Consider the following 23845-nt stretch of genomic DNA (forward strand, 5'->3'; position numbering starts at 1 on the left):
ATGCTGGCGAGGTTGTGGAGAAAGGGGAACCCTCCTGCACTGCTGGTGGGAATGCAAATTAGTTCAACTATTGTGGAAAGCAGTATGGAGGTTCCTCAAAAAAACTAAAAATAGAAATACTATTTGACCGGGGAATTCCACTCCTAGGAATTTAACCAAAGAAAGCAAGATCTCAGATTCAAAAAGACATATGCACCCCTATGTTTATTGCAGCACTACTTACAATAGCCAAGATAGGGAAGCAACCTAAGTGTCCATCAGTAGATGAATGGATAAAGAAGAGGTGGTACATATACACAATGGGATATTATTCAGCCATAAGAAAGAAAGAAATCCTACCATTCGCAACAACATGGATGGAGCTGGAGGACATTATGCTCAGTGAAATAAGTCAGGTGGAGAAAGACAAGTGCCAAATGATTTCCCTCGTTTGTGGAGTGTAACAAAGCAGCAAAACTGAAGGAACAAAATAGTAGCCGACTCACAGACCCCAAGAGGGGACCAGCAGTTACCAAAGGGGAGGGTGGGTGGGGAGGGAGGGAGGGAGAAGGGGACTGTGGGGTATCGTGATTGCTGCGCATGGGTGTGTGGGGTCATGGGGAAGACAGTGCAGCACAGAGAAGACAAGCGGTGACTCTGCGGCATCTCACTACACTGATGGGCAGTGACTGCAATGGGGCATGGGGGGGACTTGATAATACGGGTGAATGTAGTAACCACATTGTTTTTCTTGTGAAATCCTCATAAGAGTGTATATGAATGATACCTTAAAAAAAAAACTACCCAAGAACAAAATCTCCAGACCAGATGGCTTCACTGCTAAAAAAAAAAAAGAACAGAGTATTAGAGACCCATGGGCTCACATAAGACACCAGTCTGCCTATTAGTGACTGGAATCCTGGGGAAAGGAGAGAAAACAGGGAAAGGAAATATTTGAAGACATTAGTAGCAGGACATTTTCCAAAGTTGCTGAGAGACACCGATCTACAGATCTGAGATCTCAGCATGTGCCCCAAGGGATAAACATGAAGAGCCACGCAGCAGTCACCTAACTTAAAGACAAACATAAAGCGGCCAAAGGAAAAAGTAAAACTCCTTTGAAGCGAACAGCTCACCTCTCCTCAGAAACAACAGAATCTTCTTAAAATGCTGAAAGTAAAAAACAAAACGAAACCAACCACCTGCCAGCCTAGAATTCTATTCCCAGCAAAACATCCTTTGCCCAAACAGGCAAAATAACGATTTTTTCAGGCAACTGAAAGCCGAATTTGCTGCCAACAAACCTGCTACGCAAGAGATTAAAAAACGGCGGTTTGTTCTGACCCCGCTGGTCCTTGTTGACCCCACAGGACCTAGGACCCTCTGCAGCTTCCTGTCTCACGTCTGCAGTGGCATGATTTCTGCTTCGTCACAGGGCTAGGTGGTGCCCTGGCTCAGTGCCCGGGCTCACCGTCCCTTCAGCGCATACATCTTGTGCCATGCTCCCCAGGCAGCTCATCCCTAGTCGGACCCACAGGAGGAGTCCCTGGGCCCGCTGACCCCAGGCTCCAACACGGAATGCTGACCTCCTGCAGCCTTGGCGCTTTGACCCACGCTTTGGTCCACGCTAGCAGCACGTGAACCCCTCGGCCAGGCTTATCTCCCTGGGCTTTTCGAGGGGCTTCTCTCCTGTGCCTCGCCGACCTGGTTTTGACAAGTCTGGTGCCAACGTCTCTTGCCTGGCTAACTGTTCTGTCTTTGCCCACAGGGCTGGGGGAGCATCGCCGTCTTTAAAACGGAATCGTTTTCCTAGGATGTGCTTCGTACTTTGTCCTCTGGTTTCCCCATGTGTCCATCCAATGTGGAGATTTAGGTCATTTTCTCAATCTGTAAAGTTTCCTTGAACAAAAAAACTGCTCATTCCGATTAACCCCTTCAGAGACTGCTGGCGTGTCCCCCCTCTGCCGGCCTCCTGCCGCTCAGCCTTCCCTCCGAGGCCCCGCACATCGCATCAGGTCTTCTCATTCTCCTGTCCTGCTTCCGTGCCTGTTCCCACGTCTCTCTGGGAGGCTGGCAGCTTTGCGGTTTATTCGCTTCTGAAATCATGCTTCTCACCTTTCCTTCCTGAAGCTGATCAGTTGCTTCCAGGTCCACTTTCTGCCCGTTTCTGGCTGTCGCGTTTGGATTTCTGATCCCTACGTCCTCACACCCTGTGGGAACAAACCTTGCCGACACCCGGCCCCAAGGCTGCGCTTCCCCGTCTCTAGTGTGGAGGCGCACCCTCTAGTTGTCCTGTGAATTCACCCTCTGCTCTGGTACCCGTCCTGCTTTGCCCCCAGCATGGCCCTGCAGAGGGACAGGTGGCCGCGGCCCCACGAGGGCATTCAGGGACTTCACATCCTGAAGGGCGGGCAGTGATCGCGCACCCCTGGTCTCCCTTGTGGGGAAACGTCAGGAAGAGGGCAGGGCTTGCTGCTCGTCTTCACTGACCCAGAATTGCCATTAGGCTTTTTCCGCCAAGGGCTGTTGGTTATCGCTGCCTTCCTGGTCACAGCCTTGCACTGGGCCGCCGTAACAGAACACAGGGACTGGGGGCTTCCGCTGGCCTTTTCTCAGGACACTATTTCTCGAGGTCCTGGAGGCTGGAGGCTGGAGATTGGGCGCCAGCAGGGCTGGTTCCTGAAGAGGGGCTACAGATGCCTCTGTCTCCATGTCCTTGTGACCCGGAGAGGCTCTGGTGCGCCCGTCCTTGCCACAGCTCTCACCCCACCACGGGGGCCTGCCTTGTGGCCTCAGCACCCACAGAGGCCCTGCCTCCCCACAGCCTCCCGTGAGGCACCAGCAGGGCGCAGTCAGGTCCCCCAGGGGCGGTCCCAGGGTCCCACCTGTGAGGCACACTCAAGAGCCCACCACCCAGACACAGCCGCTACCGCATCCCCTGCACAGTCGCCTCAGTGTGCGCGCGTACAACCACCAGGGCAGCAGTTCTGCGGTGGCCGCCTTGCTTAGCCCTGCTCTCTGCCAGCCGCCTCCCCAGCAAACCCACGCGGCTCTTACATGGACTGGGCGTCTGTCACTTTGACCACCTCTGGGCCAGGGTGCCACTGTGCCTGTTCCTGGCCTGTCCCCCACCTCCAGGAACGCAGGCCTCTGAGCTGCCACCGGGCTCAGCCGAGCCTCTTGGAAAGACTGGACACCACACTCGAGATTTCCTTCTCCTTTATTTTTTTTATAAAAGCCCCTAAGTTCTATGGCTTCCAGGAAGCATCAGACAAATGAAGTGCCATTTCTGTACACTTTGTAAAGCAAGACCTAGACGCAAACGCCGCGCAGGGCTGCCCCCGGCCCTTCCGCCCCGTGCGGCTGCAGGCCTCGGGGGATCTGAGGCCCCCGCCCGGCAGGGCTGCCCAGCCCGCACGCGCCTCGGGGCTAGGACCCGGCTTTAAGGCGCTTGTCTCCCGCGGCTCTGCGCGTACGGAAGTGAGAGGCCCACAGCACGAGTGGCCATGCAGGCGGCCGCCCTGGGGCAGACCCTGGACGCGGGTCCATGAGGCCCAGGGCCGCCCCAAGGGGCCACCCCGCCGGCCCGAGCTTTGGTGCAGCGATTTGGTTGGGGGGCTGCCCCTACCCGCCTTGCCCTTCGGTTCAGGGAGGCCCGGGGCAGGCTCACCCCCGGCAGCAAGGCCTGTGGCGCCCCTCGAGAAAACGGCCTTTGGATCGAGGAGAAAAGCTGGATTTTATGACCCACCAGGTGGGCTGGCGTGCGGCCGCTCTACTCACTTCAGCGGGCGGGCCGCGTTTGCTTTTCCTTGTTTTAAAAAGTTAATGCTCTCGGAGGGGCGGCCTGGACGGGTGTGGGGACGGCAGCCGGAGTCTCGTGTGGAGGAAGAAGCGGGCGGCTCCGCTGGCCCGGCCATCCGCGCCTGGCTGCGGACCAGCTCGCCCGGCCACGGCAGCGGGGGTTCAGGGCACCACCGCCCCCGATCACTTGTGTCGCTGCAGGGATTTCCTCTTTCTCCTCTTGAAAAAGCAGCAGCACCTGCGGGGAGGGGTGCGGGCGGTGGGTGGGACCGCCCGGGGCACCCGACCCCCCCCCGCCACAGCCCGCGCCTTACTTGGTATCGTCGGAGACCTTCACGTCCGCTGGGGCCGTGATGGGCGCGTTGGAGTGCCCGGCCGTGGGGTCATCCGCGTTCAGCTCCCCGTTGGTGGAGTTCAGCGCCTGGTGGGGAGGGGCAAGGGTCACGCGGCTGCCCCACACCCCACGGGGCAGGGGGGCCTCGCCCGGACCTCACCTGGTTTTTGCTGTGTGGCTGGACTTTATCCCGGGCCTGCGGCTGCGAGGGCAGGTCGGTGTGGACCGTGCCGATGGGCGTCGGCTGCAGGGGATGGACATGGCGCTGAGGCCGGGCTGCCACTCTGCCCTACGAGCCAGGGGTTCCACCTGTGCGGAACGGGGCCCCCCCGCCAGCTACGAGGGGCCCCCTCTCCACAAACCACAGCTCTGGTGGTACCGGGGACCCCCATGTGCCGGAGGCCCCCTGCCTAACGAACCCCAGCCCCGGGGGCAGGGCCGCCCAGGGGCCAGCCGCGTACCAGGGGCTTCCCGGCCCAGTCGTAGTCGTAGTCGAACACGAAGCCGCTGCGGTCCAGGAGGTCGGTGAGCAGCCGGCGCAGGTAGTCGTAGTCCGGCTTCTCGAAGAAGTCCAGGCGCCGCACGTAGCGCAGGTACGTGGCCATCTCCTCTGCAGAGAGCCGGCAGGGCTCGGCGAGGGGCCGGGGGCGCGGGGCGGGGCGGGGGCACCGGGGGGCGGGGCCCTCACCTGGGAAGCCCTCGCAGAGCGCCTCGATGGGCGTGGCCCGCTTGGTGTCCCCGATCTTCTGGTAGCGCTCCTTGAGCGTGTCGGCCTGCGGGACGGCGGTCAGCTCGCCCCGGACGCGCCCCCCTTCCCGCCCCCGAGCGCCTCCCCGGCCCGCGCCCACCTTGAACCCCCGTGGGCGCCTCCCCGGCCCGCGCCCACCTTCCCGCCCCCGAGCGCCTCCCCAGCCCGCGCCCACCTTGAACCCCCGCGGGCGCCTCCCCGGCCCGCGCCCACCTTCCCGCCCCCGAGCGCCTCCCCGGCCCGCGCCCCCCTTCCCGCCCCCCCCCGGCCCGCGCCCACCTTGAGCCCCTGCCAGGGCAGGCTGCCGCGCAGGAAGTACATGAACATGTGGCCCAGCGCCTCCAGGTCGTCGCGGCGGCTCTGCTCTGCGGGGGGGGGAGTAGGTCAGCGCGGCCCCCGCGCCCGCCCGCGCCCGCCCGGCCCCCGCGCCGCTCACCCTTGCCCAGGTGCGTGTTGATGCTCATGTAGCGCGCCGTGCCCGTCAGGCTCTTGTGCTCGCGGTACGGGATGTGCTTCTTGGTCTCGGGGTCGATGTACTCCTTGGCCAGGCCGAAGTCGATGATGTGGATGGCATGCTGCCGCTTGGTGCCCGGGCGCCCCACCAGGAAGTTCTCCGGCTTCACGTCGCGGTAGATGAGGCTCTTGGTGTGCACGTACTCCATGCGCGTGATCTGGGGACAGGCCCGGGCGTCGCTGCGCCCCGCCCCGCCCCGCCCCGCGCCCCGCCCCCCACCTCCCCACGCTCTCCCGGGCCCCCAGGCTCCGCGCCCGCCCGCACCAGCTGGACGGCGACCATGAGCACAGTCTTGAGCGAGAACGTGCGGCCGCACAGGTCGAACAGGTCCTCCAGGCTGGGCCCGAGCAGCTCCAGCACCATGGCGTTGTACTTCCCGCACGGGCCGAAGTAGTAGACCTGAGGGACGCCCTCTGCAAGGACACGCGGGGACACGCAGGCTCACCCCTGCCCGCTGCCGCCGCCGCCACCGCCACCCCCGTGCCCGCCCTGTACCTGCGGCACTGAGCTGCTTGTAGAAACGGTATTCCAGGTGCAGCTGTGGCGCCCGGGACTTGATGGGCTCCTGTGGGACCAGGGGCACGGGACCAGTCACCATGCCCTCGCGCTCCCTCTTCCCGCCCAGACCCTGCCTGGGCTCGGGACCCCCGGGGTAGGCGAGAGAAGAGCCCTGGCTTGGGGGAGGGTGGCGGACTCACCAATTTGATTGCTACGTATTCATTTGTATAGAGATTCTTTCCTACAGAAGAAAAGACGAGTCACTGCAGTGGGGGGACAGGCAAGCGGCAGACCCCCGACCCTCTCAGGGGTGCTGCCCACCATGGGCTGTGCCCAGTCCCAGGTCAAAGTGCATGCCCACAAGGTCCCACCCACTGCCCTCCCCAGGCTCCGGACCAGCCCCCAGCTCACCCCCAGCCCTATTCCCCCAATTTCTCCCATCAAAAAAGCGAAAACACAACAAAGACCCCTAGACACCCCCTCCTTCTTCTTCAGCAACCTGTGCTGCCAAGCCAGAGATGCGCACACCCCTGACAGGTGCCCCCACTCATCCACCCCTTCCTCACTGCCCCTAGCCCTGGGCCGGCCCCTAATTCCAGATGGGACCTTCACCTTGACACCCACTGGGTCCCCAGCCAGGACGTGCAGACAGCTGGCAAGCAGCCCCAGGGCATCCCACTTCCCAGGGGGCTCATCCTGCAGGCCTCTCCCCCCGTAGACCCTGCCCCTGCCCCACCCCGCCCCCTCCTGTGGCACCCACCCTGTCAGAAGCCCCTGGCCAGAAGCCACCTGGGAAGACTGGTCATAGTCCTGTCCGGCAGAGGACTCTCCAGGGCTCCACGCCCACAACTGGCCATCAGGGCAGCAGGCCAGGCCAGACCCCCGGGCCCCAGCTGAGACCCTGCCTGGGAGGCCTTGGCTCACTCCTCCTCCCTCTGCAGTGGACAGTCCACGCGATGCCTGCCCTCGGCCATTCCTGCTCCACCCACGGGGTGGTGGGGACACCTCAGTGAATGACCTCAGAGGCGGAGGCAAGGTCCCCATGGCCACAGCCCCCGCCTGGTGTGCTCCAAGGTGTCTGTATCCTGTGTGCCCGGCGTGAGTCTTGCCATTTGAGGGCCTTTGTTTCCAAGGGTGCCTCTGAGCAGCTTGAAGGTTCCCCTGGCACTGCAGGAATGCCACCGAGTCCACACAAGAACCTGCAGAGGGACACGCCAACTCCAACTGCCCACTGACCACTCGGAAATCTACCTCTGGCCGCGCCCGGGTCCTCGCTGCAGAGCCTGCACACCCTTTGTCACGCCATCCCGCCGGCACTCCATGGGTTTGGGCGCTCTTCCCGCGACTGTTTCGACCTCCCCATCTTCCAGCTGTTCGCGCTCCAATAGAGAAATCCGTTTCTGACTACTTGCCGCGGGCCCCTCGGCTCTGCACGCGCGTCATGCTGCTCAGCTCGGGCCACTGCCGTTTCCTCTTCCCAATCTTTTCATCCTCTGTTCCCACTTACTGACACTGGCCAGAAGGGGTGAGCGGAGGGCCCGTCCCCTGCGCTCAGTCCTGACACCTAGACGCTGTTCACAGACGCTGGCAGGGATGGGAGGCTCCCTGGTCCTGGGTTTTGTCCTGAGTTTTCATAAAGAACAGGTTTGCTCCATGTTCGCCCCAACATTCTGGAGCCCCAAACACATGAGAGAGTGGGAAGCACTGTGTGGCGCACATGCACGTCCTCGCTGCCTGGATCGTGCAGGGAACAGTCTGTCTGCCCTGGGGCATCTGTCCCATTCACCTCCTATTTTCAGATGCATTTCAAAGCTGCAGAGGGTAGTGCCCTGCCCAGGACCATCCCAGAGGAGCTCAGTTTGCTTGCAGCTTGTCTTTGCCTGGGGAGGTGACATTTACCTGTAAAATGCACACACAGCTTAGGAGCAGCATTTGAGATTTGGCAGATGGGAGTCCTGTGCTGTCCCAACCCCACAAGGCAGTGCCGCCCCGGCCTGTCTCCACCTTCACCTGCCGAGAGGGGGCTCCTTTACGTGGCAAGACGCCTAAGGTTCCTCTGTGCCGCAGCAAGTGGGCTTCCTGTCTTCTATTGAGTAGCACGTATGCCACTGCAGGGACGCACCCTGGGTGGCTCACCCGGTCACCTCGGGGACACCCGGGCTGTCCACTGCAAGCAGAGCTGTGGTGCATGTTGTCACACCGGCCTTCCTGGGGGTGGGCCCGGGCCCATGCCAGCAGGGGTGCAGCACACCTCCACAGGTGACGGGGCAGGAGTGACCCTGGCCATTTGACGGTCTGCTCTTGGGAAGGGTCTGTTCATGTTTCTTGCTCATTTTTAACCAGAGTGTCTTTGTCACTGAGCTGTCCTTTCCTGTATCGTGGGAACGGGTGCTTTTTCAACGGTGCTCGGTAAATACTGCCTCCCGATCTGTGACTCGCCTATGTGTGGTCTTGACGATGCTTTCTGATACGGAGACATTTTACATTCTGATGATGTCTACTGATCCTTAATGGTAACGGACCGTTTTATTCTCCGACTTGTAGAAGAAACCTTTGTTCTGACTGCGGCTCTGGGTTCTGGGGGAGCCGGCATGAGATGCCATGGGCTCTGAGAGCCTCACCACTGTGAGCAGTATGAACTGCATGCGCAGGAGGCAGGAGCGCCCACAAGGCCTGACAGAAGGACTCCTGCAGGGCTGTCAGCAAAGCAGAAGGAAGGTCCCGGGGGCTGCAGAGAGCCAGAGCTGCAGCCATGAGCGTGTGGAGGCCTCCCTGAACTCACAGCTGAAAACCCAGAAAGCCCACGCCTTGACAGAAGGGCGACTCCAGGCTGAGTAATGTCTGCTCTCAGCCTGCTCAAGTGAAGCCAAAAACCAGCCCCTGACAGAGTCAAGATGAGTCTCCAGGATGAAGCATAATCAGACTTTAAACATGTTGCGCCCACCATGTCCAACATTCAAAACATCACTAGACAAGGGGAAACCAGGAGGAACATCGGACTGTAAGAAGGGAAACAAAGTCAGAGGCACCGAAGCTGCTGGCATTTAAAAGAGTTGTAAGTGTGTTTAAGGATTTAAATAAAAAGATGGGCAAAATGAATGCGCAGATGGGAAATCTCAAGAGAGAGATTAGGGGATTCAAATGGAAGTGAACATGTATAATTGGGGTCTGAGAATGTCAAGAGGGTAAGACTGATGCAAAAAACAGATCTGAAGAAATTATGGCTGATATTTTTCCTATTTTAATGAAAAAGTGTCAACATACAGATCTAAGCAGCTAAATGAATCCCCAGTATGATAAACACAAAGAAAACCACACCCAAATAATGCAAAATTAAAACCTAAAACCAAAGATAAAAAGGTAATTTTACGAACAGCTCCAGAAGACATTCTATGCAGGGGAACGATGCTCGGCAATGCCAACAGTCAGGGAAATGCAGAGTCCACAGGGAGACACCACTTCACACCCACAAACACGCTTCACACGGGAAAGCCTGAAACCCCAGGCCAGGTGGGGCAGGGGTGCGCAGAGCTCCCACAGTTCCCACAGGCACTGGTGTGGGGCAGTTGGTTGGAAATCAGCCTGGCAGGTCTCGTATGTAACACAGACTCCTGTGACCAGCGCTTCTGTGAAAGCACAGGTACACAGGACCTGAGGCAGGTGCTCAGGGCGGCTTCACTCAGCAGCCACGCCTGGGCTCAGACGTCCCTACGCAGAAGCACGGATGGTGGGGCCAGCCGCGCAGAGCCATAAGGCAGGGCCTGCCACCGACACGAGCGACACATACGCTCAAAGCCGTGCTTACGGCAGAAGCCATGGAAGAGGAGACGCACCTCAAGCCTTCAAGTGTTTTAAACTGAAACCTGACGCTCCCCCACGGCCCCTGTACACCCTCACCTGCCTGCACACACCTGTACCGTGTGAGCTATTGATTCTGACACCCAAGGACAAGTCCCCAAAGCGGGTACACCACCACCCCCGGCTCCAGGTCAGGCCTGGGCCTCTGCACGCACGCACATGTCCTAAGGGGGCGGCAGGGTCGGTTTGGGCCGGTGGGCTCCACCGGGTAAGCTGACGAGCTGGCCACCATGCTGCTTGGGGCCATGGAGCCCAGGCTGGGCAGGAGGGCATCCACCTCCCTGGTGCCTCACGCAGTGTCAGCTACTGAATGACACATGTCCACTAGAGGGCCCAATGCCACCCTGGGCACCCCTCCCACCAGCAGACTGTGTACCCCTAGCCCTTGATGGTCTTCTTGCTCAGAAACCCTAAGCCTGGGGCTTCCTGAGGTCCCGTGGCCCAAGCCCAGTCTCAGCAGCCTCTGGAATGGCCCAGCGGTGGCTCTGGCTCAGGACGGGGGCCCCTGAGCACGTCAGACCGCAGCAGCACTGGCCACTGGATGGGGCCCAGGAGCCCCCACCACTCCCAAGGTCTGGTGCTGGGCAGGGGCTGAGCGAGCACACACGCCTGGACCCACCAGCCTACAGACTGCCAGCTTCTGGCCCAGCCCTCCTGCCTGGGGCCCGGACACACCAACAGGACTGCCCTTCCACATGCAGGCTGCAGCCGGCATCCATCCCCTGCATCTGACTTCACCCTCGGGGAGCAGGCTCACACTTACCTGTGTGCCCAGTCCCGAGGGCTGGGGGTTGTCTGGGCATGGGGACAGCCCCATTTGGTTGGCCTCCAACCACCCCCCCCACGAATGCAAAGGGGTGTGGCTCACCTAGCCGGAGCTCCCCGAAGTTGCCAGAGCCGATCTTCTTCCCGACCCGGAAGTTGGGGCCCACCATCAAGACCCCTGAGCTGGTCCCCGAGCTCCGGACGCCGTGGCTGGCCCGGCTGCCGGTCTTGGACATTCTCCGGCCCTCCTCTGACTCCCCTTTCCCTCCTTTCTTGTCAAAATCCATAAGTTTGTGGTACCCTGGCCTCTCCACGGTGACTCTGCTGCCGTGCGAATCCCGGGTCTGTGGAGACCTGAGGTCACGGGCAGCTTTTCGGGGCTAGTGCCCCATGGCGGCCCAGCAGGCTCCCTGCTAGCGGGACGCGGGGGCTCCCGATGGCCCGGCTGAGGTGCTCATCTCGGTGCCCTCGGTGTCACATGCAAGGGGAGGCCGCATCCTGCTGGCAGGTCCCACTGCCTCAAATCTCACGGTTCCCAGCTGCTGGAGAAACAGAGGCACTGGTTACAAGGCTGCCCGCCTGCCATGTGGCCCGGGCTGCAGAGCACAGCCTGGCAGAGGGACCCAAGAGGGGACACCATGCAGGGCGTGAGCAGTGGGGCAGCATTCGGGGAGGATTTCTGAGGGCACGAGTGTGACCATGACTTTCTGAGGGCGAGGGCTGGGGTGACTCCAGCCGCTGCTAATGGCCTGTGTCCAGGTGAGATACGCTGTCACATGCCTGCACACCCCGACTTGAGGACCCTGTGCTGACAGCTGGTGGCCGGTGGTGACAGAGGCCCTAGCGCACTGAAGCCAGGTGGGGAGGCCCAAGCCTGGGTGCAGAGAGGGACAGGAGCCTCCTCCAAACCTCCCACCAGGCGGAGAGATACCCCTTAGAAGGAAGGAGATGACGAACAGTGCCGCAGAAGGCCCCCAAGGTCAGAAGACAGGCCCCACAAGGAACCCGAGGCCTTGGAGCCACCTGCGCCCCAGCCCCCAGCCCCCGCAGGGTCCTGGTGACACTGAGGCCCCCAGGCCTAGTTCCAGAGGCCTATGGCCGTGGCCAGGTGTGTGGCCAGCTACTAGGTGAGGGCCGGGCTGGCTAAGAGCAGTGAAACGAGGAGCTGTGGAGGGCCCTGCCCCTCACTCAGGCTTTGCCAAGGCAGGCAGGTGCGCTCGGAGCTTGGCAGGGCTGGCCAGGCCTGGGCAGTGCCTGCCACCTCGGGGAGGCCAGACTGGACCTGGGGTGCCAGGCTGTGGCTGTGGCTCAACAGGGACTGAGAAGTCCCAGGACACAGGAAGGTGGAGAGCCCCGCACTGGGCAGCAGAAGGCTGGGTGCTCTGAGAAGCAACGGGGCGCCTGCCTATGGCTCTGGCTCTGCCCTGGCCTCTAGGCCCCCCAGGCTAATTCTTGCAGCAAAGCCGAAGGAAGCTCCCTGAAAAGAACCTGAATCTGCTCCAATACATGACCCCCCTACCAACTCGGACCATGGCCGCCCGAAGGCCTGGACAGGGGGTCCTGCCTGCCCACACTCCTGTCAAGCCCCGAGCAGCCACCACCCAGCTCACGCCCATCCCCCATCCCCACAGTCAAGGCCTCTGACATCTGTGATGGCACAGTGCCCCCTCAAATGCTTGTGAATGGCTACAACGACATGGGGTGACTGGAAATGTGGGCACCAAATTGGCATGGGGACAGATCCTTCACCTCACCCACCAGCCCTAATTAAAGCTGAGGCTGGGGCAGAGGAGGCCACAGGTGCCTGGCCACAGCTCCCACATCGCCCAGGACAGCACAGGGGTCTGCCGCCCAATGCCATGCAGAGGGAGGGGTGGCATCACCTGTGTGGCCGCTAGTGCCCTCAACCACCATCGAGAGCCTGGCCAGCTGCAGAGGGACCCACGGACGGCTGGAACCAGGTCCTGCTGCTCACAGGACCAGGGCCAAGACGCCACAGAGCCCTCAGGAGCCTGCAGGGGCCCACAGTGGGCAGAGCCAGCCCACAGCGCAAGGCTGAGAGGCACGGGTATGCAACAGCCGCCTGCTCAGAGGGCCCTGTCCAGACTCACACCCCCCACCAGCCTCCTCAGGGATCATACTGCGGGGGACCTGGGGACCAGAGTGGGTGAGGAGGTGTGAGGGGCAGACCCATGAGGAGCAGGGCTGGACACGAGAGGGCACAGCTGGGCTGCAGGGACCTGCACTGTCCCAGCACCAGAGGCACCGCACCACGCTGGTACAGCCCGGAACCCGTGAGGGGGTGGGGTGGGCTGGGGCCAGTGGCCTCCCAGGAGGGCGCTCATGCTTCTTGGGCCTGTGGCGCCTGCCCCCCATATGCCCCTGGCAGCCTGCAGGAGTCCCTTCAAGTGCACTCGGGGTTGTGCCTGAAGTTGCCTCTACACAAACACACCAGGTGTTATTAAAATCAGAGCCATGGAGACTGCGGTGGAGGGTCCTCTTCGGAGCCCGGCCCTGCTCCGGGGCACGTCCTGGGGGCGGCAGAAACCCTACAAGCAAAGTCAGCCCCTCTTCTACTTGAGGGGACAGTATGCTTTGTTTCTAAGGCCCTGGTTTATTGTTACTTAAGCTATACAGCCGTAAAGCACGTACACTTCACCCTTTAAGTGTATAAGTTAGTGGTTTCTCATATATTCAAAGCTGTCCAACAATCCTGACTAGTTCCAGAACATTCTATCTTTTTCATAGGTAGATGAAGTAGCAGGGGTGCAGTTGGGGTCACCCCACCCCCATGAGTAGTAACCCTCCCCTCCCCAGCCCCCAGCACCCATGAGCCCACCTTCTGTCTGTGGACGTGTCACAAAAATGGGGTCCTTGTGTGTCCGGTGTCTCACTGAGCACCATGTGTTCAGGGCCCGTCCATGTGTAGCACATGGCAGGGCCCCACTCCTGTTTGTGGCTGTGTGATGCTCCCTGTGTGGGTGGACATGTGTGTCTGTCCACGGACACCTGGCTGTTTCCACCTTTGGCCATCGTGAGTCGTGACATGGTGGACACGGTGCAGGTCTTGTGGACATGGACTTTGGTCGCCTGTGGGCGGCCATCCAGAGGGTGACTGCTGGCTCGGACAAGACTGTCTGAAGCGCCTGCAGAGCGGCTGGCCGCCTTGCACTGCCGTGTCCTTCCCAGCTCCCATTCGCTGGCTCCAGGCAAGGCCACTGGGGGCGGTAGGGTCTGCACTTCCTATGGGCCGCAGGGGGCCTGCAGGGGCTGTGGGCACAGTGGCTGTGCGCACGGCTGGTCTTGGAAACACCCAGGGACTGGAGGAGTGGGAAGGGGCAGGAGGCTGACACTCCACGGACAGTAAGCAACAGTTTTTACAAAAAGTGCCTGTTTCTGGAAATCTCCAAGGGCAGAGAAAACTGAAGCCCCAGCCCTTGTCCATCCTGCAGAGACGGTGCACAGCCGGGCACCTCTGTTCATGGACAACACACCTGGCACGGCAGCCTCACTCCCTTGGAAACCCCAGCCGTAGCTGGTGAGGACAGGAGGCCCGGGGACTGGCAACACTCTCCTCCAGGAACCTGGACTGTGACCGTGCTGACAGGACACATGTGCTCGGTTGGGCTTGTCGACAAACACTTGCCATGCACCCCTCATCCCCCTAAGCTCTCTGTCCCCATGTCCTGGGGGGACCTGAGGCCCAGGGCAGCCAGCAGCAGCGGGCCGCATTCCCACCCCTCTGCGCTGTCTCCTCTGGTGTGTGCCTCCCCAGCAGGCCCCGTTCCTGGGGTCTCATTCCAGAGGGGGATGACTGTTTGTAAGCCTGCTTTAAGCAGCAGGCGGGGTGGAACCACAGGACGCCTCTCCAGGGGGTCGGCACCATGGAGTATCAAGTCTCGGTGTGCGGATACACAACCAACACAAAACCAGACGTGCACACATGCGCTGCCCCACCTGGGGCCTCTCGGCCTGCATGACCCCACAAGACACCAGTAACCGTGAGCACACGATGGCCGGGGCTGGCCCCAGGAGCCCGTACCCCAGGCAGGTGTGTGAGGGGCCTAGCCCCCAGCCCTCTCGGACAGCCCCTGCGCACACTGCCAACAGGAGCCACTGTCCCCAGACCTGGTGGGCAGTGCAGACGGGCAGATGCTCTGGAAGGTGGCCCACACAGCACAGCCTGAGCGGCCCCGCCCCAGGCATTCGGGTCCTCTCCTGGCTCTGCAGGCCGGGCGGGACTCGCGGGATGGTAAGATCAGGTCACACGCTGGCCTGTGGGGAGCGGGGACATGTGCCAAGCCAGGGCTAGGCCCAGAGCCGCGTGCCCACCGGCACTCTTGGTGGGAGCAGGGTAACCTGAGTCCTCCGGGGAGCCCAGTGTGTGGCGACAGCCCTGGCTCAGGCACCAGAGCTCAAAACAATGACCCCAGGGGAGGAGCCTCCCATCTCCAGATAAGCCCAGTGTCAACCCAGGCAGCACAGCCCCGTTCCACCGCCTCTCCCTGCCCCCCACAGGTGCCCCCACACCGCATGGGTCACACAGAGGCTGCTATGGGTCAGGGCTGTGTGTCCCGCAGGTGAGCCTACCTGCCGGGTTCTTCTAGGGATCCTTCATCTTGTCAGGGCCGGCTCTCCTGGCGGAGGCCCCATAAGCCCCACTCAGTGATGTCACGGTCCCTGGCTGACATCACCAATACAGCCCCAGCCCAGAAGCAGGCACCTCCCTTCCCGAGCGGGGGCACTCAGTCAGGGGTGCTGACATGGAAGCGCTAGATGCAGGCGGGATCCAGGCTGCGGCCCCTTCCAGGCATCACTGGATACAGCATGCCCCCTCAGCCCGAGCCCACCTCTGTACCACAGAGACCTATGGCACATCCTTACCCCGGATTCCCCCAGGCCTGGGACCGCAGCACCCCAGCAGCCACATGCCCCTGCACCATGTCTTGGTGTCTATGCACCGCTCCCCAAGAGGGACCCGGACCCTGACGCCACAGCTGAGAAGTCCTAGGTTCCTGCAAGGTCGTGTTCTGACAGAGAGGAAGTAGCCCCCGATGGCGCAGGGGAGGCAGCCCCTGGGAGGAGGCCAGTGGTAGAAGGGACTGCGCAGAAAAGGACCTAACAGGTGGAGCTGAAGGTGAAGGACCCCACCACTACTAGGCAGGGATGGGGAGCACAGCAGCATCGAAGGCGGCAGGTAACAAGCAGGACAGGGCGGGGAGAGCACCTGCGTGGACACCACCACGCCAGCCAGTGGGGTGCACTCAGAGCTGGGCACACATGCCCCCCGAGGAGGGCAGGAGGCCGTGCAGCCCAGCACAGAAGGCGGCTAAGCTAGCACTCCTGGGGAGAGAAGACGACATACGAGGGGCAGGGGACCAGGCAGCAAACGGCTCCTCCCACGCAGACGTGCGCACGTCCCAGGCAGGGGGCCAGGAAGAGCAGGTGGAGCGCAGTCTCCTTACAACCTTTGGTCAGATGTGAGGTTTCCTCAAAGTTAACTTGATTACAAAGGAGGGATGGGGTGCACAGCACCCACTCCGAGCTGGGACCGGGCACGGACAGCTGGGGGGCAGGGACCAGAGTCCATGGCTAGGGCAGGACTCCACAGAGGCGCTTCTGTGGCACGGGTGGGACAGGAGGGGACACCTGAGCCTGGGTTTTAAGATGCAGCCGTGCAAACGTGGGGCTATGCAGGGACCTGCCAGGCGTGGTGCTGGTAACTGCTGGACCTGGGTCAGGGTGGGCTCGTGTACCATCCTTATGTCCCCGTAACAAAGAGCAGAAGCAGCAAAGGGCCTGGGCGGAGGGCCTGGGGATGCCCGCCAGACTCTGCCACAGGGACAGTGTGAGGCACAGGATGACGGACGGGGCCTGCTGCACAGGCAGAGCTGACCCACCAGGCACCCCCAGCTCCACTGACCAAGGGCGGACCCGCTGTCGCACCACGTGGTTCCCCAGCTCAGCACCGCCTGGGTCTGGCACAGTCCTGCAGGAAGCACCTCTGGAAGCTTCCGCCGTCAGGGGCACTGGCCTCTCTCACAAGCCCTGCCCGCACCGAAGCACTGCACTAACAGCCCATGGAGGGTGGAGTGCGACGGCCCCTGAGCGACCCCATGCCGGCATGCCTGCTGGCCCAGGGACTGCCTAGCAGCCTTGCACTAGCCCCTGTGTCCTAACCCTCACTGTCCGGCAATGAGACCTTACTTGCAAATGAGGGGAGACCTAAGACTGGCACCCTCAGGGCCCAGGACACCAAGGCTGCCACAGCTCTGGACACTGGGAGAGGCAGGAAGGACCCTGCCCTCAGGAGGGGCCATGGCACTATGACCCCTGGCTTCTGGAAGGGGGCGGGGCCTCCCGCGGAGGAGCCTAACCAGGCACGGGACCAGCGGCCGCAGGGAGGCTCCGACACGGCTGGCGAGCAGGCCTGCCCCCCAGCGCGGCCATGAGAAGAGCGCCAGAAAACCCTGGCAGGCTGTCCTGCAGGACCCCCAGCCTCCCGGGTCACCCACCCAAGGGACCCGCGGCCACCCTGAGGGACCAGAGTGAAGTGCAGGCTTCTGTCAGTGAGACTGCTTGGGTGCTGACGCAGCGCTGGGGATGGGCGTGGGCACTTGGGGTCTCTAACCTATTCTCCCTGCAGGTCAGTGAGTCAAAAGCCGTTCTAAAATAAAGTTTATCTAAATATAAAACCCCCAAACCTCCATCTCCCCTGGCAACCCCCAACCAGGCTCCCAGTGGCTAGCAGGGCACACGCCTGCCTCAGGATCTTTGCACCTGCTCCCCCAAGCATGGACAACAACTCGGCCTCCTCATGGACCTGCAGGCCATCTGAGCAGGGCACCAGGCAGGGCTCAGGACTGCACAGGGCGTTCATGAAACAGGCTGAAAGGTCGAACAGAAATGGGTGGAGCACCGAGGAAGTATGAGCCCCCTCTGCCTCCTGAGCATCAGCTGACAGGTCGGTCGCAGAGGCCTCCACCAGGTGATGGAACAGAGCACGTGCCCACGCCGCGCCACACTCCCCACGTGCTATGTGCCAGAGGAAGCAGGCTTCCTTGTCTGGAAATGGGCTCCAGGCTCAGTTCTGCAAAGGCCAAGCAGGGAGATGACCCTGGACTGCCCCTCTGTCCCTCTTGCTGGACTCTTTCCCCTCCTGGTGACCACATGCCAACAACTCAAACACTGGGGAAGTGGTGGGGTCCTCAGCACCCCAGGGGCAAGCAGGGGAGCCCCTCAGAGCTGTCAGGATGAGTGGTGGATGGGAGCAGGTCAAAGCTGCAGCCGTAAGCCCTGCAGGAACAGCCGTGGGAGGACAGGAGGCGGCCCCGAGGGCCCTGCCAGCCAGCATGCCAGGGGAGGAACCCTGCCCTGCCCACCTGCAGGAGTGGTGGGGAGCTCCAGCTCCCCCTGGAATGGAGGTACTGTGCCGCCCACCCACACGACAGCCACCCTTCCGGCGCCACCACGGACCTTCCCACCGTCCTCACCCCCGGGTATCCCCACACACAGGCTGCCCCTCTTTCCCAAGTCAGAATCCCCACCCAGAATGCACAGAGAGCAGGGGAGGGCGTGGGGGCTTCATTTTCCAAGGCTCGGCTGGGATGACCTAGGCTCCCTGAGGGCGGTGGCCCCAGTGAGGGGCTGGCCCCAATTCTGCACTCCCCCTGCCAGCCTTTGGGAAGACGCCGAGTGTGAACAGAGCCACCAGATCCTGGATGCCAAGTGATTCTTCCCGAACGTTGCTTACATTTCGCTGTGGTTGCACTTTGCACATTATGCACGCGTAGCTTTTTGTTAGTTAAAACACCAAAACCAGGACCCATGCCTAGCAAGGCCAGCTCCAGGGCCTGTCACTGGACCCCCTGCTCAGAAGAGAGGTGACAGAAGTAGGGGGACCATGACCCCAGCCACAGGCCAGTATGCCTGTGAACATGACCACGTGCAGGACCCGGGCACCAGGTACATGCTAACGACTCTCAGCTTTCTAGGACATTAAGGGCAGCAGTCAGGGCTCCCAGACTCTGAGGAGGCAGAGAGGCCATGATAAAGGGTCAGACCCCAGGACAGGAGAGGCCAGAAGGCAGAGGCTGGCGTGAGCAAGTCTGGAGGCTGGGGAACAGCACAGCTGCTGACCCCTCAATCGGTTCAGTGCAGGACCGCCCGGTTCGCATCCAGGGAACCCGAGTCCCACGCATGGGTCCGCAGCAGTACGGGTCACGGGGGCCAAAAGGCAGACAGGGCCCAGGTGTCCATCAGCTGATGAGCGGACACACTCATGTCCGTCCACATGCAGAGCACCATGCAGCCACGAGGAGCAGGGATGCCCTGCCACATGCCACACATAGACGGACTCTGGCCACACGTGCTCAGTGAGACGCCACATCGGCCACAGGGTGTGACCCCTTTTCTGTGACACGTCCACAACAGGCGGATCCACCAACAGAACATGGGCTCCTGGGTGCCGGGACGGCCAAAGGGAACGTTCTGGAACTAGAAGTGCTGGTTACACAACACTGTGACGGCACAGCCCTTGGGGAGTCTCACGGTCTGTGAGCTGTATCTCCAAGAACGGGGAGTGTGGTACCTCAGCAAAGCCATGCAAGAGGACTTGGAGGACGGGGCTCCCCCGTGCAGACCACAGTCTGACACACAAGGCGGCCGCGGCCGGCCACACGTCCTGCAGTGGGGTGTTTGGCAGGCTTCCACGACAGACATGGCCCGACCGCATTTCAGAAGCACCAAGAGGGGTGTCCACACGAAGCACAAGGCAGACGGCAGCCTGGCAGCAGGCAGAGCAGCATGGAGCTCGCAGGCCCCCCACGACCTCAGGCCCCAGTGCCTTCCAGACCTGGCCCAGGATGCTTGAGAGGCTGCCCCCCAAAACCGTGGGCCAGGCAGCACTGGCGACGGTGAAAGAACTGGAGGGACCCTGCCTCTGGCCAGATGCCACAGAGCAGTCGGTCTGGGCCTCGTGAACAGGCAGCACCCCGACTCTAGCCCCACAAGGCCATCCTGGAGGCAGAATGGCCCCCACCGCCCCGCCGCAGCCCCACCCAGCCCTTTCCTGGTTATGTGGCCTGACGCCAGTCTAGGGGGGCCAGATGCAGCGGGTAACGCACAGGGCACCCAGGGTAATGCTGAACTTCAGATGAGCAATGAACAACCTTTGGCGTAAGTGGGTCCCGGGACCTACTGCTAATAAGCATTTTCAGTTGCTTCTCTGACACTGCAGCCCTGGCAGAGCCAAGCCAGCAAGTCCTCAGCAGAAGCCCCTGGTGGCAAGGGCCATGTTTTCTACTCAACTCTGTGTGTTTCTCAGAGTAATTCTAATGAAAACTTAGCTCCCATGTGACGGTGCGCCACGTGTTTGACATACACCTCAGCATCCCAGCAGTACTCTCACCCCAACCACAGGGCTGAGCGGCTGCCACGGACACACTGACTTAAGTAAAAGGAACCTCAGCTGCTGCTTCTCGCGTTCAACCATGTCCACTGTGTGTTGCCAGCTCCCCATGTAGCCAAGTCTGTTCCGAAGGGCCAGAGGCCAGCACCCTGGGAGATCTGAGCACCCATGCCTCCAAAACACCTGTCACCACCCTCAAGCTGGTACCAGAGCAGCTGTGGGACAGGAAGCTGGGCCTGGGGCATGAGAGGGCCCCCAGCTTTGGAGACGGGACAGCAGAGGGTCTAGGGGTAGGGCCCACCGCTCTCTGTGGACAAGGAGAGGGGCCCTCCCAAGCACCCTGCCTACCAGCTATGGAGGCGTCCCATGGGCCTGTAGACCCCATAGCACAGGCAGCTTCCTGCCGTGGACCCCAGAAGGGAGCATGACCGACACAGGGTAGCGTGGGACCACAGCACGTCTGCGCCTGGTCCACACTGCGGGACCTCAGCTGGGCCACCTGCACAGACCTGCCCCAGGGTCCTCGCAGCTGCCTCCATCCACACAGCTCATTGGACCTAAGAGCAGGCTTTGCACCACAGGTCTGGTGCGCTAGTCACCGACTGCTGATACCTGCCCAAGGGAGCGCTTGCAAGCACACGCGGCCTCCCCTAGGACGCCTCTGAGCTCCAGAAGAGAAACACCTGCCAGGGGTGCCTCTGGGTGGGGGTTCTGAGGAGTGGCTGTGTGCTGCCCTGAGTGAGCAGAGCACACGCGAGGCCTTCTGGAGCAGGGACCTTGAGTGGGGACCACTCCTGCAGGCAGGGCGGGGCATGATTCCCGAGCCAGGAAGTGGTGCACGGCTCTCCATGGCCCTCGGCCTACCAGGCGGGTGCAGGACCAGGAGATCATGCAGAAGGTGCTGCCACTGCGGGATAGGGCAGTAGGCAAGCAGGTGCTGAGAGCCACCGGTCACCGGGATCCCCACTCCCATGCCAGGGCTGTTCCCAGGGCACAGAGTGGCCATCATTAGAGCTTTAAGAGCAAAGCCTCAGGCCTCAACTTCCTCATCTGTGGAATGTCACAGGCCCTCCAAGGCTCCCAAACTGGGGGGCAGATGTGGAGTGTCAGAGGCGGGGCTTTCCAGCCCAACCAGACCTGGGCCCCACCCCCTCCCTGGCAACCCAGAGCGCAGCACGGAGAGACACAACCTTTGGAGCATTCCCCGAGCGCAGGCTGGACCGGCCCCAGTGCAGGCTGGACCTGCCCCAGCGCGTCCACCACCTGGAGGAAACAGCAAGGCCTCCACTGGGTGAGTGCAGTCACTGCACCCTGGCGACACAAGACCAACCACAGCCCCAACCTGCATGCCTGGGCTCCTTCCCAGGGCCCATCTCCCACTCAGGGCAAAGCACAAGTGGCCAACCCACCCAACAACCCCGGAGACCTAGGGCTGGCACCCTGGTTGAACTGCGCCCCCAGGCCTTCTGCCTGCCCCTGGGAGACAGCTGCCAAGACAGGGACCTGACCCCCACATCCAGTATGAGGGACCCCATGGCTCCTAAGGCAGCCTGGGGCAGCTCTGTGAGGACTCAGGAGGGGCAGCAAAGTCAATGGGGAAGACGTTACTGGGTGTCCCCACGGTCGTCTCTAAGTATGGTCTTGTGGTGACTGGGAGGGTGGGGGCACACAGGCCTGCCCAAGAGCTTGCTCAGACCCACCTGTAAACCCCCTTGGATGCAAGTGGCCCTGGCCACCTTTCCTCCCAAACATCGGGCGTGCTGGCTTCCCCAAGGCTGGAATGAGCAGAGAGGAAGGGTTTTGATTTTAAGAAAACCTCACGTTTCCTCATGCAACCCAGAGGTAACTGACAGATAGTAAAAAGGATGAGGGAAGGCAGACGGGGTCGAACCAGCAGCTCAGAGGAGTGAGTCTGTGCAGGGTCTGTCCTCAGAGCACGGGGCTCCCAGAGCCAGTATCAGCTGCTGTCCCCACGCCTCCTCACAGACATCAGCGAAAATCCAAGTCAGACAAGAAGCCACTTCACACGACAAGGCTCCAAGTGCAGTCAGAAAGCAGGCCCAGGCAGTGGCCAATGCAGAGCCCCAGGGGGTTTGCCCATTGCTTGCAGGGTGGGCTGTGGGGATTTGGGGGGATCCCGCCAGCTCCTTGCGGAACCCCCCCACCCAACCGCCAGCCGTATCTCCATCTGCCCAATGCAGCTGATACAACCGGCTCCCTAGCCCAGGCCCTGGCCCTCCCCCTGGGCCCCCAGCCACCCCCAACAACAGGCCCATGGACACCAGAAGGGGGCAAACAAAACATGTGGGGCCCAGGAGAGGCGAGGGGGAGTGAACAGGCCTGAGTGTGCTCCTGGGGGCACTGCAGGAAGCCCCCGCCCCAGAGCCCAGAGTGTGGAGACACAAGCGAAAAACAGAAACAAACTACTGGTGCCCGCCGCAAGCTTCCCCCTCCCCACCTGGGGGCCGGCTCCCACCCGCTCTCCTCACAGGGAACCCCTCCCAGTCCGAGGAAGTCCCCGGCGGCCGCTTTCCCCCTGCACTGGAGCCTCTGCTTTCCACCCTCTCACACCTACCAACTACAGGGGCCAGGAAGCACCGACTGAGCCTGTCTGTGTTGGAGGGCCAGGAGCCCCACAGGATGGCATGTGAACATCCCCGAGGCCCAGACACTGGACAGGCCTGGGTCCCTCTCTGGAGGGACTAGGGAAAAATTCTGGGCTCCACCTACGCCTGGGCTGTTTCCTGAAGACAATGCCATCCGGAGGCCAAGGGGATAACCCAGCCACCCCGCAGCCTGCCTAGGCCGACAGCCTAGACGTCACTGCCAGGCATCTTCTAAGACTCCCCAGCACCTCACATGAAAGCTTCCCCAGAAAGCTGGGCAAAGGGGAGCAGGGCAGGGAGGGGACCAGTGTGGCTGGGGCTTGGGGCCACCGGCAGCTCACCCCCCCCCTCCCAGATCCGAAGTGTTTCCGGAAAACAAAGCTGGTGGCGAGGGCGGAAGGGGGAGGGCGCAGCCAGGCCGAGAGCTGGGAACCCCTAAGCCGCGCCAGGCACCAGGTCGCCCCCGAGGAGACCCCTCCTGATGAAGGCCCCTGCCCACAGGCAGGGAGCGGGTGTGCCGGCGTGCGGAGGGGAGATGGACAGGTGGACAGGGGTAGGGACCCAGGGGTGAGCGCTGGAGGGTTCGGGGACAAGGGGGGTCGGCAGAGGGCTTGGGCTTGGGGGAAAACAAAGGAAGACGTGGAGTGGGGCCAAGGGGACAGTAGGGACGGCAGGATATTGGAGGAATTCGTGCGGGATAACGGTCTTTAGTGTGGGGACCGGAGGGGATGAGAGGTGGAAGGGTGTGACTTGGTGGTGGGGGTCAAGGTCTGGAGTGCAAGAGGGCGGGGGTCAGGAGTTGGGGTCTACAGTGTGGGAGTCAGCAAGGTGCAGGGGGACCAGGGTTGGCGTGCGGGATCACTGGCGGGTGCAGGTTAGGAGGGTCTGGGCCGCAGGGTCAGCGGGGTTTAGGGGCGGTGAGGTGCGCGGGTCCAGGGCCTGCAGGGAGTCCGGCGATCCGGGGCGCGGGGTCCGGGGGTGGTGGAGGGGCCCGCGAATCCGGGGTGTGGGGGCGCGGGGTCCGCGGGCTGTAGAGGCGGCGAGGTCCGGGGCGCGGGAACAGCGGGGTGGGCTCAGGCGCGCGGTCGGGGCGGCTGGCGCGGGAGCGCGCGAGTCGTTACCTCTCGGCCTCCGCCGCGTCCGTGGCCGTGGCCCGAGGCTGGCGGGCAGCGGCCGGGCTCCTCAGCGGCGCGGCGCGGGACCTCGCTCCGGGCCCCGCTCGCTCTTCGAGTGCGGCTCCGGCGCCCGCTCGGGCCCCCTCTTCCGCTCCCGCGCCGCCGGCCTCCGCATGTTGGCGCGGGCCGTCCCCGCCGCGCGGGCGCCCGGCTCGCCC

General features: G+C 62.1%; 1 protein-coding gene across 3 annotated transcripts; it reads right to left on the reverse strand.

Annotated features, from left to right (window-relative positions):
* Nucleotides 1-3181: 3181 nt before the first annotated feature.
* On the reverse strand, nt 3182-23845 carry CSNK1G2 (casein kinase 1 gamma 2). 3 transcript variants are annotated; one of them, XR_012124585.1, is made up of 12 exons: nt 23634-23845; nt 10601-11039; nt 6075-6115; nt 5872-5941; nt 5641-5789; nt 5299-5533; nt 5142-5222; nt 4803-4887; nt 4576-4724; nt 4275-4358; nt 4095-4201; nt 3182-4018 (listed from the first exon to the last, which is right to left on the reverse strand). XR_012124585.1 is itself a non-coding variant. In XM_073220663.1 (12 exons), the coding sequence occupies exons 2-12, from the start codon at nt 10782-10784 to the stop codon at nt 3964-3966; spliced, it is 1191 nt and encodes a 396-aa protein (XP_073076764.1). In that variant the 5' UTR covers nt 10785-11039; nt 23634-23841; the 3' UTR covers nt 3182-3963. The 3 variants fall into 3 exon arrangements, 2 of the variants coding, with proteins under 2 accessions (XP_073076764.1, XP_073076763.1); XM_073220663.1 differs by having other exon boundaries at nt 5142-5227; nt 5299-5479; nt 23634-23841; XM_073220662.1 differs by having other exon boundaries at nt 5142-5227; nt 23634-23838.

This window comes from Manis javanica, chromosome 13 (genome assembly GCF_040802235.1).
Source record: "Manis javanica isolate MJ-LG chromosome 13, MJ_LKY, whole genome shotgun sequence".
NCBI classification, from domain to species: Eukaryota; Metazoa; Chordata; class Mammalia; order Pholidota; family Manidae; genus Manis; species Manis javanica.

Coding starts and splice junctions, on each gene's coding strand:
- CSNK1G2 (XM_073220662.1), bottom strand. CDS start 10,784: ATGGATTTTGACAAGAAAGGAGGGAAAGGGGAGTCAGAGGAGGGCCGG. Junction 5,942..6,074: donor AATACGTAGCAATCAAATTG/GTGAGTCCGCCA, acceptor CTGGTCCCACAG/GAGCCCATCAAGTCCCGGGC. Junction 4,202..4,274: donor AGCCACACAGCAAAAACCAG/GTGAGGTCCGGG, acceptor CCTCCCCACCAG/GCGCTGAACTCCACCAACGG.